The sequence below is a fragment of the Salminus brasiliensis genome, chromosome 17 (assembly GCF_030463535.1).
Source record: "Salminus brasiliensis chromosome 17, fSalBra1.hap2, whole genome shotgun sequence".
Classification (NCBI taxonomy): domain Eukaryota; kingdom Metazoa; phylum Chordata; class Actinopteri; order Characiformes; family Bryconidae; genus Salminus; species Salminus brasiliensis.
In genome coordinates this window covers 33,388,125-33,400,360 of record NC_132894.1, presented here as the reverse complement: position 1 = coordinate 33,400,360, position 12,236 = coordinate 33,388,125, and the positions used below count along the sequence as shown (strand labels likewise).

General features: G+C 40.3%; 1 protein-coding gene across 1 annotated transcript in view; it reads right to left on the bottom strand.

Annotated features, from left to right (window-relative positions):
• Window positions 1-975: 975 nt before the first annotated feature.
• The window catches only part of mrps11 (mitochondrial ribosomal protein S11), a 13,732-nt gene continuing 2,471 nt past the window's right edge, over window positions 976-12,236 (bottom strand). Inside the window, exons 3-6 of the mRNA XM_072660414.1 lie at window positions 10,716-10,808; window positions 10,310-10,439; window positions 8,514-8,579; window positions 976-1,304 (exon numbers count right to left, since the gene is read on the bottom strand). Coding sequence (XP_072516515.1) covers window positions 1,197-1,304; window positions 8,514-8,579; window positions 10,310-10,439; window positions 10,716-10,808 — 397 coding nt within the window. The 3' untranslated portion in view covers window positions 976-1,196. The remainder of the gene's footprint in view (window positions 1,305-8,513; window positions 8,580-10,309; window positions 10,440-10,715; window positions 10,809-12,236) is intronic.

Below are 12,236 nucleotides of genomic sequence, written 5' to 3'. Positions count from 1 at the left end.
TTTTTACCCTCGTCACAGTCGATCACATCCTAACACTTGACCATTTTTACTCCTTTTAACACATCACCTACACAAGATGATGATACGAAACTGGCTGTTCACTTGCAGCCTAATATGTCTACAGATGCCACTGTGGATGAAGATAATCAATGTTTTTCACTTCACCTGTCAGTGGTGCTAATGTTATGGCTGATCGGTGTATACAGTATTCCATACTTCAACTGTTTTCAGAAAAGCCGTCTGCCTTCCTCAGCGATGGCACCCTGCCGTCACGTTGCTGTTCAGATTTCACAAACAGATTCTTTAATAATCTTGATGACAGCTGTGCGCTCCAGCGCAACGAAGGATTTTGGAAATAACCTCCTTCATAGCCCGCTATGCTCTCTTATCCGTGCAGCCTTAGTGTACACGCTGAAAGAGGGCTAGCATGAAAGCAGATGTGCGTTGCAGGCCTGACCTTGGTTGCTATGGGTACTAAGGACAGACTCGTATTCAACCGCCTGCCTGAGTTCCTGCTAATTGCCGTCGTCATGGCAACGAAGCACCTGATGTAATGCTAGGAAAGGGCAATAACCTTACAAGAGTCCATTTATTTATAGGGAGCTGTTCCGTACTGCGCCTGTCACGTTAGACATTGAGTCGGAAAGGTGGACCTGCCAAACCTAATACCATATGCGTATAGAATATAACACACACATAGTGTGTGTGTCATAAATATATATATATATATATATATATATATATATATATATATATATATATATATATACACACATATATATGTGTGTGTGTGTGTGTATATATATAAGTGTATATTAGACTGACATTTTCTCACCCCCCCCCCTCAACTAGCATCAAAATGTTTCTCTAAAAAGGCCCCATTTTCTATAACTAGCACCTTCATATGGCAGCAGTGAATGTCTTCAGAACCACCCCGTCACCCCATACAGCAAAAAAAAAAGGGGAGAGAAAAAGTTTGAGCTCTAATTCCAAAAAGTTTAATTCACAAACAAAACAAAGGAAGCCAGAAAATTCAGCAATACATTGAGTGCGACACATCGTACAGAACAGGTGAAATGGGCGAGGCTTTTGATCCGAGCGCATTAAACTGACAGATTCCCAGCGGGATTCGGCGTTCAGCTCCTCGGGCTCAGCCGCTGACGATTTCCGCGCAGACAGGACTGGATTATTGGGGTCTACATCTTCCGAGCTTTACGAGGGCGGCAGCCGTTGTGCGGAACCGGGGTGTTGTCGGTGATCGACACGATCTTCAGTCCTTTCATGCTTAACCCTTTAATGGATGACTGAACACAAGAGAACAGAAGACAGAGAGAGACCTGTGTCACTCACACAGACATTTATACATAAAGAAATGAATAAAAAAAAAGAAAGAGAAGCAGCAGTAAAACCAGGGGTGTAACAATACACTCAGTCTACCATTCAAATCATGATACTGAGTTCACAGTTCAATAATTCAAATGAAATGGTAACTGTGTCTGACTCATACTGCAAAATGGGGGACGTTTCCATGATATATAAAAATTATATTTCTTAAAGCATTTTTACCATGAAAAAGCAGCTTCAAAATCTTTGCAAAGCTCCACTGTCTGTAATAGGAGGGGATAGCATCGCTGCTAACTGAAGAATGCCACTTTGTAAAAGCAGGGAGAATTGTGTTCTGCATCTCTTTTAGCTTGTCCAGAACAACATGTCCTTTAATGGTGCCCCAAAGCACAAATTCCACTTGGCGACTATAGGGGGAGCCTATAGGAGCACGTAATGCTGATTTTCCATAGTGTCGCTTTAAAGAGCAACATATCATTTTAATTGTTTTTCATTAGTACACGGGCATTTTCACATGCCAATATTGATAATTTACATTTAAAATATCAACAAACAATCTTTAAAAAAAAAAAAAAAAAAAAAACTTATACATGTGCCCCGTTTGCATAAAATATATATATTCAAAATAATTTAGGGTAAAACTTGATTTGTGTGCGTCCTTTAGTTTGATTTACCACCCTGTTACACCAACTTGTTTTGTCTATAAATAATGTACTGTTGCTTTAAATGACATCATAAAGATTATGTGACATCATTTGAGGCTATAGAGCAGCCAGAAACAGATGAAATGAATGATGTTTTTTACATTGTTTATTTGTTGCTTTTTTTTTTTTTTAATATATAGACACGATCCGTCAAGCTCAACCCAACCACCATGTTACGCTAAATGTCGAAAATAATTCTATATCTACAGTGGGGAAAACAAGTATTTAGTCAGTCACCAATTGTGCAAGTTCTCCCACTTAAAAAAATGAGAGAGGCCTGTAATTGACATCATAGGTAGACCTCAACTATGAGAAAAAAAAAAATAAAAAAAATCACATTGTCTGATTTAAAAAAAAAATTATTTGCAAATAATGGTGGAAAATAAGTATTTGGTCACCTACAAACAAGCAAGATTTCTGGCAGTCACAGACCTGTAACTTCTTTAAGAGGCTTCTCTGTCCTCCACTCATTACCTGTATTAATGGCACCTGTTTGAACTCATTAACAGTATAAAAGACACCTGCCCACAACCTCAAACAGTCACACTCCAAACTCCACTATGGTGAAGACCAAAGAGCTGTCGAAGGACACCAGAAACAGAACTGTAGACCTGCACCAGGCTGGGAAGAGTGAATCTGCAATAGGCAAGCAGCTTGGTGTGAAGAAATCTACTGTGGGAGCAATAATCAGAAAATGGGAGACCTACAAGACCACTGCTAATCTCCCTCGATCAGGGGCTCCACGCAAGATCTCAGCCCGTGGGGTCAAAATGATCACAAGAACAGTGAGCAAAAATCCCAGAACCACATGGGGGGACCTAGTGAATGACCTGCAGAAAGCTGGGACCAACGTTACAAAGGCTACCGTCAGTAACAGACTACGCCGCCAGGGACTCAGATCTTGCAGTGCCAGACGTGTTCCCCTGCTTAAGCCAGTACATATCCGGGCGCGTCTGAAGTTTGCTAGAGAGCATTTAGATGTTCTGGAAGAGTTTTGGGAGAATGTCTTATGGTCAGATGAAACCAAAGTAGAACTGTTTGGTAAAAACACAACTCGCTGTGTTTGGAGGAGAGTGAATGCTGAGTTGCATCCAAAGAACGTCATACCAACTGTGAAGCATGGGGGTGGCAACATCATGCTTTGCGGCTGTTTCTCTGCAAAGGGACTAGGACGACTGGTCCGTGTACATGAAAGAATGAATGGGGTCATGTATTGTGAGATTCTGAGTGCAAACCTCCTTCCATCAGCAAGGGCATTGAAGATGAAACATGGCTGGGTCTTTCAGCATGACAATAATCCCAAGCACATTGCAAGGGCAACAAAGGAGTGGCTTCGTAAGAAGCATTTCAAGGTCCTGGAGTGGCCTAGCCAGTCTCCAGATCTCAACACCATAGAAAACCTTCGGAGGGAGTTGAAAGTCCGTGCTGCCAACCGACAGCCCCAAAACATCACTGCTCTAGAGGAGATCTGCATGGAGGAATGGGCCAACATACCAGCAACGGTGTGAGCCAACCTTGTGAAGACCTACAGAAAACGTTTGACCTCTGTCATTGCCAACAAAGGATATATAACAAAGTATTGAGATGAACTTTTGTTTTTGACCAAATACTTATTTTCAACCATTATTATCAATATTAGCTGGTGCCCCACCCTCTCAGCACATCTAAAAAAAATGCAGAAGGGTGGTGCCCAGAAAGTGTCTCTAATGTATTATATGTGGATGTTCCTTTCTGTTCTTTTTTCCGTTTTTTTTTAGCATGTTCTTCACGTGACCCCAAGCACCTTCCCGGCCACATTCAACCTAATAGCTTGCCATCGCCATTCTTTCTTAACCTCCTGCGAGGTTCGTCTCCATCCTCTAAATTAGCCCGTACTGTGGTTGGAGGACTCACACTGGTTCATGCAAGTCTGCATTAGCGTGAATGCATCACGATTCTGGAGGCTGCTTGCTTTCTGTGAATATGCCGGGGTGAGAAAAAGGAGTCATGTAGGTCTTAAAAGCCTCTCGTTGCCCGCGGCTCTGGAGTGGCTCATTATATTCTCACCCTGCCTTAATGTCCTCCCCCAGCTTACACTCCGCTGCATAAGAACCTGCTGTGGGCCATTGGGTCAGCGGTCAGCCTCATATTATTGATTGTAAAATTAGCATTCATAAGAACCGCTTTGCCTTACAGGCAGTGCACAAGTGTTTAAAAAAAAGAAAAAGGAGGAGAAGGAGAAAAAAAAAAAAAGGAGACGACCATTGATGTCATGCCAGTGGATGGATTATGCCAAACAAAACATGATTTCAGTTGACAAAACACATTAGGGAGCAGTGCCAGTGTCAGATGCAAAATGCATCGAGGCACTGAATTATTGAACTTCATTCAGAAGGTGGTTTAAGTCTTATCGCTGTGTGGGCAAGCAGTCAGACGATGGAAAATATGTCTGAAACTCAACTGGGATTCAATTTTAATCACTGTTTTAAGGTCTAGCCACAGATTTCCAATGATGTTTCGGTCAGGGGACTGTGAGGACCTTGGCAAAATCTTCCGCTCGTGCCTCTTGAGGTCACCTGTGGATTCTGAGGTGGGTTTAGGATTATTAACCTGCTGTAGAATTCATCTTATATATAGAGTATATATATAAAATCAAACACCAAACACATAAAATAATTATAATAATAATAAAGAAAGAAAAATGAAAGAAAAAAAATAAAAAAATAAAATATATATAATTTTTTCCTTTAGTTTTATTTATTTATTTTTTATGTGTTTGATGTTTGCTTCCAGAATTTGCTGGTATTTCATTCAATCCATTCTTCCCTCTACCAGTGAACGATCCATAAGCCACTGGCTGCAACACAGCCGCACAGCATCAATCCAACCTCATGCTCAACCTCCTGCGTATCAGGCCATTTTCCACTCCCTTAACTTTGTGAACGGGGTGTCCAAACTTTTGCACCTTATGACACCGGAATTTACAGTGATGCAGGACATTTTACAGTAATGACACGGTTGCTTTTTGCTATGCCACGTATGATTCCTAACACAATCCAATCATCATCATCATCATCATCCTCATCATCTCCGCTCCACTTAATTTGTCCCTACCACAGTACAGTGGGCAGCTGTCCAGACTGGTGCCACTGCTATTCTTCCCTGGCACCACCACAGTTGGCATAAAGCATTTTTGGCCCATGATGAAGTATAAATTCGGCCTTTTAGCATCAACAATGCTTTCCCATGTGCCATTCCCCCCACTTTTTTATTTTTAGGACCACCTGCTGCTTTATCCGAGTTACAAGCTACCGCTACTGAACATGCCTGTCTGTCTGTCTGCCTCCAGTTAACACCAAAAGTGATGTTTTTTTTTTCCGCTGGAGCCCATCTGCTTTTATGCACTATTATTTTCAACCATATCAGAGAAATCATATTTTTTAAATATTCAGTATCTATTGAATCATAAAAATATATAAAAATATCTTCATTGCTATTTCTGATATAGCTATTTAGTTGTGTTATGATGATGCTCTGAATGACGCTCCAAAGTTGCTGATGTGATGCAGAGACAGTGCCTTGTACCGCAAAGTGCTGCACTGGCTTCTTTAGTTCCGGCTCATTTGGACGGGTTAGGTCTGAAAGCCTCTTTGGTTGCCAGGGCAGTGTGCATGAGCACACAATCTGCTTTTATTTATTTATTTATTTTTTAAAATACAGAATTCACCCAGCTGTCACTGTTAGAATGTGGTTCCAGTGGAGGCCATACAAGCCCCAGCACATTTTCACAGATGGTGGTACGTTTCAGATCAGAGCGAATTTCCTGTTTTTCAGCTGAAGCTAAATGAATGAAGGTCGCTTCTATGCTTCTACTTCTTCTACCTTGGCCAATGAGCCAAAATATACCCCAACTCCACCTAAACACAACCTAAAGAGACACAAACTGAAGCCTCTGGAATGGTCCTCACAGTTCAGTGACCTAAACATCATAGAGAACCTGGTTCCTGTAGACACTATACAAGCCTGAACAACGCTTCACAGATGGTGGTACGCTTCAGATCAGAGCTATTGTCCTTTGACTGATGCTGAAGAGAAGATGCTCATCTTAACCATGTCTCAAATCCACCTCTAGAAGCTTCTGGAATGGCCCAAATCATCAAGTGGAAGTCAAGCAAGCCCGAGCAGTGTTTCACACAGAGCTAGTGTCTGATGCTGAAGAGAGGATGGCTTCTACAGGACTCTAACAGCATACTCCTCCCAAACATACCTCGAATCCACCTAAAAAGACCCAAACTGAAGCGTCTGGGCTGGCCCTCACAGTTCCCTGATCATGAAAAAAAAAAAAAAAAAATAGTGAATAGACTTTAAGTGTAGGCCAAGCCAGCCTGAGCTATTTTTTCACGGTTGGTGGTACACTTTATTTCAGAGCTAGCTTGCTTTGGCTGAAGCTTCTGGAATGGCCCTCACGGTTCAATGACCTAAACATCGTAGAAAATCTGTGGCTGGACCTTAAACAAGCTGTGCAGCAAGATGACCAAAGCTTATCTCAGAACTGGAGGTCTTGTCCTTCTGCATGACCATACAAGGTTTTTTTTTTCTCTTCTTTTTTTTTAAATACAGAATTCACCCAGCTGTCACTGTTCGAATTTGGTTCCTGTGGAGGCCATACAAGCTCGAGCAACGTTTCACAGATGGTGGTACGCTTCAGATCAGGTTTTTTTTTTTTTTCCCCACACATTTTTCCATTACAATTTTTTCACCACTATAAGGACAAAAGTATTGGGACACTTGCTTGTTCGTCATATCTTCAAAAATCAAGGGTCTTAAAAAAAAGTAACTGTCTCAACTGTCTAGAAAAGGCTTTCTCCTAGATTTTGGAGCACTGTTGTGAGGATGCTGATGATAATCACCACCACAACTCATCCCGAAAGTACTGGATGGAGCACCACCATTCCAGAATACACAGTTCCACTGCTCCACAGCTCAATGCTGGGGGACCCCCTGAACCCACACCTGGTATTAGGCATGGTGCAGATAGGTTCATGCTAAGAGTACTATTCGATTGGCAATACTTCTGTACAGGGACTAGACAAGCTGTGTGTGTGCATTTGCAATGCGTGTCAGCAATGGGTGGAGCTTAAAGTAGCTGAATGCATTCATTAGACGGAGTGTCCACAAACATTTGGACATACGACGTACAAAGGAATCAACCACAGTGCATTACAGTACTCGTTCTCACTTTACAAGGTAAATTCCTCAGGTCGCCAGTGGATTCATCACCAGTGGATTCTTCGTCTTCATTTAACGCTTGATTATACGAGCCTAATGGCTATTATTCAATTCATTCATTCTGATTTTCTCGTAATGTTCTGCTTTGCGGGTACCAGAAGCAGACCCCAGAAACACAAATAGTTGTGATCGCTGACTGTAGCTTCCACAAAACATGAGAAAAGACCATTTCCACCATTTATACCATTTTAAATCCGATTATTCGAGACCTGTGCAAAACGTTACACCCTTCATATTCTGAGTTTGAAATGCTTGTGCTGGTCACACTGAACACTGTGTGTCTTTGTCTATGTCTTTTTTCATTCCATTAACCTCGTAATTCCTTCAAAACGATGGCCATCAATACTATAGAGCTTTGAACATTCCTCTAATGCTAAATGTTTGGCACTGATTTTGAAACTGGCCTAAATGGACCTGATTCCAATAGGGTCGCAGCAGTGTATCGGTTTGAGGTACACTATGGTATGAAAATTGATGGTTATTGTACTGTGTGCATTTTTTGCTTAATACAGAAACTGGAAAAAAATGCAACTCAACAAAGAATCCCACTAATTACTTTTTAAAAAGCAATTAATCAGCAGATTATTGAAAAATAATAAATAAAATAATGAAAATAATCATAGACAAAAAAGTTCACCTCACATGCAGCTTTTGTATGAATGTGTTTAGTTGTAGGAGTTGGGTGTTTAGATTGAACTATATGTCATTTATTCCATTCAAAGTACTGAGAATTAATGGAGGGGGCATAAGAAGCTTAGTCCCCACACTGGTCTAAATACCCATGGACAAAATAGTTTAATAGAACTCCATGTGCCACTTTCTTATTTGTTTATTCATATATTTATTTACATTATAAAATGAGATTTAAACTATAGTAAAGCACTTGTTCAACCAAAATTTGCTTTTGCTTTGATTTTTGCATTTGCATATGCTTTTTAATTCTTTAAGGTCATTAAGGTCACTGATGCTAATAAAAAGAGAAAGAAGAAGAATTGTGTACATCATATACATTTTTTTTGAGGCGATTATAATACTGTAATAATCTCATATCGTCGCAACCGTACTACAGACGCTATGTGTTAACTACTTCTAAATTAGACTGTATATTCATTTTAATCCATTACACAGGATATATATATATATATATATATATATATATATATATATATATATATGCGGAGCATTAGCAATACTTACCAAGCGTCCTTGACCCAGTCCTGAAACGACTACCCGAACAAACGTCACCCCCTTTGCCTGTGCTTTCTGTTCGAAGGAAACAAACACAAAGTAAAGCACTTGTTCTATTAAAGACTAATAAAGAACTGAAGCAAAACAAAATTGCAGGGGGTTATTTAGCGAGGGCCCTGTGAAAAACACTGATTTACTTGATACCGCTTGTGTCCACACAGTAAATGAATGGCTATAAGAATAAAGTCATGCAGTTATTATCCACAGTGCCACTGCGCGGGGTTCTCATTAACTTCCCCGCGGCAGACGCTGATGAAATTACGAGGCACAGCGCAGAGGTAACTTAGAAGGAGAAGGATAAACATGAACCTAAATATATGAATGATAGCTCCGTCCCTTTGTCTAATTGTCCCCATATGAATGAATAAAACCAATGTACAGCAAGCTTCTCCAATTACGAAAACCAAAGGTTGCCTGATGTACTTGGGGCGAAAGTGATAGTTGCAGTAATATGTGGAGAAGCACATCCTCTCACAAGGAGGCAGGAGGGAGGTGGACAAGCGTTGCAGAACAAGTCCAGCGTTGATTATGCTGTTATGACAGTGCTGGAGTAATTCCTCCCTCCCTCAATAAGTTGAGGAGAGGTTTAGGTTGAACTATATGTCATTTATTTTATTCAAAGTACTGAGGCTATAAGAACTAACGCAGAGGGGCATAAGAAGCTAGATCCCCATATTAGTACATTGCTAAAGTATAACTAAAAGGGAAAGTGCTGCCATCCAGTGGACAATAGCATAGACACACAGGCACTGACACTGATGGATAAGCAGGAGGATAAACTTTACTTGCCCGTTGACATATCATGCAATGCCATGATGGAGTAGATCTCATATGGCTACTCATAACAGCAGAGCAGAATATGCCCATTATGTCCAATTATATATATATATATATATTATTGTAATATAATAATATATATATGTGTCACAATATCAAACAATATAGCATATGTCATGACATTTACCACCACAAAATATTGGTTATGTCAGTGTTTTATGTTTGTAGTTATGTATTCAAACACACAGTGTTACTGAGAGCGATATGATACTTATCGGATTCTCTATAACTAACAGAACAGAAAGCAGTGCAGTCTGAGACCAAGACAACAGGGATTCTGATGTGGGTCGTTTTGTTCATAGACTTTTTTATGTATTTTTGCATATTTGTTAAAAATCTGTGGTTTACAACACCAAGGTCGAAGGTGAATTTGTATGGAATTTGGTAGACAACTCCTTTTGAGAATCACATCTATGAGAAACAGAAGCCTATCCAAAAATCTTGCCCATCATTTGTACTCCACTGGCCCTGTAATGGCAAATAGTGCTTGGGCCCCAGTGATTGCCATTTGCGAAGCATCTTGTAGACTACAGCTCAAGTGTTTACAACAGTCCGGAGAAGATTATTGTTTTGATTACTTGCACTCTGTAACCTGTTCTGCTCAATGTCAGAAAGTTGCTAAACATACAAACCTTTGGAAAATCATACCAAAAAAATAACAAACGTAACAAACATCCATGGTTGTTCTCTCTCTCTTTTTTTTTACATTTCAGAAATATTAAGTGAAAGCTTAACGGGTATGTACGCCAATGCTCATTGAATGATCTTCTCTCTAATGTTTTTAAATATGCTGGTGGTCACACTGGTAAGTCATCAACGCACTGATGAACAATCCTTATATAGCACGCTACTACATACTGGTTTTGATTAGAATTTGATTAATTGATTCACGTGTAAATGCATCTTACAGCGGCAGCGGTGATTCCAGCCGTCTGGGCTGCGACAGGGGTGGACTTCTTTATGTTGCGGAAGCCCTCTGTCCCACAAGAGGTTCTGACCAACGACTTGCCCTTGTGATCCGTCACCTGGATGTGTGTGCTGCAGAGAAGAATTAATGAATTAAATAAAACACTTTTTTTTTTTTTTACTATATTATATTAGATGTGCAACTTATTGCAGGGAGCTTCATGAATAGACCAACAGAAAAGCTCCAAAATGACTTCGAGACTGATAGACTTTAATTTAAGGTTAAGGCAGTTCTTTACTTCTCCTGTAGATATGCTGGTTTGGAGATGACAACAAACTAAAATGACCAGCCATCAATTAGCAACACAAACCAGAGTCAGGAGAAACTAGTTCTCTAATGTAACTTACTTGTTATAAGTGGCTTTTATGTGGACTATTGGTAATTCCTCAAATGTTTGGCCACCCCAACTTGTCAACGTGTCGTCTTGGTCAGGAAGGGAACTGTGGAGGACAGAGAAGAAAACAATACAAAACTGGGACCAATAGAATAGAAATAAATCCACACCAAAAGTGTGTCAGATTATGGACTGAACTATTACAAAATGACATTTCCTATTAAAAAGGACAAATTTACTTCTAATACCTTCTGAACACATATATATATATATATATATATATATATATATATATATATATATATATATATATCAGATCAGTAGGGACAGATTCAGATCCTCTCCCGTACTGAATACAGTGATTTATACTGAACAACAGCTGCTCTTCATCTAACTAACCCAGTCTACTTACTCTGTCTGTAATAAAACCTGCACTAATAATATTGTTGATACGCTTAAAAAAGCGCATTATCTCAATAACAAAATTTTTCACTATACGATAAAATAATTTCATATTGCCAAGCTCGCTCTCTCATTATATATATATATATATATATACAGTGAGTCCAAGAAGTATTTGATCCCTTGCTGATTTTCTTTGTTTGCCCACTAATAAAGACACTATCCTTCTGCACTTTTAATGGTAGATATATTCTAACATGGAGAGACAGAATATCAAGACAAAAATCCAGAATATAATTTTAAAGAATATATTTTAATTAATTTGTATTTCAATGAGGAAAATAAGTATTTGATCCCTCTTGCCAAACACACTCAATACTTAGTGGCAAAGCCTTTGTTTGCAAGCACAGCGGTGAGACGTTTGTTGTAGTTAACCACAAGTTTAGCACACACACCAGGGGGAATTTTGGCCCACTCTTCTTTGCAGATCCTCTCTAAATCATGAAGGTTGGTGGGCTGTCGCTTGGCAACTCTGACCTTCAGCTCCCTCCATAGATTTTCGATCGGATTGAGGTCTGGCGACTGGCTGGGCCACTCCATGACCTTAATGTGATTTTTCTTGAGCCAATCCTTTGTTGCCTTTGCTGTATGTTTAGGGTCGTTATCATGTTGGAAGACCCAACCACGGCCCATTTTCAGATCCCTGGCAGAGGGGAGGAGGTTGTCCCTCAGGATTGTGCGGTACATGGCTCCATCCATCTTCCCAGTGATGCGGTGAAGTAGCCCTGTACCCTTGGCAGAGAAACACCCCCAAAACATTATGCTTCCACCTCCATGCTTGACGGTGGGCACAGTGTTCTTGGGGTCATAGGCAGCATTTTTCTTCCTCCACACATGGCGGGTGGAGTTGAGGCCAAAAAGTTCAATTTTGGTCTCGTCTGACCACAAAACCTTCTCCCAATAACTTGGTTCATCTTTCAAATGATCATTGGCATACTTGAGGCGCGCCTCCACATGTGCTCTCTTCAGCAGGGGTACCTTTCGGGCACTGCAGGATGTGAATCCATTGTTGCGCAAAGTGTTGCCAATTGTTTCCTTGCAAACTGTGGTCCCAGCTGCCTTCAGGTCATTT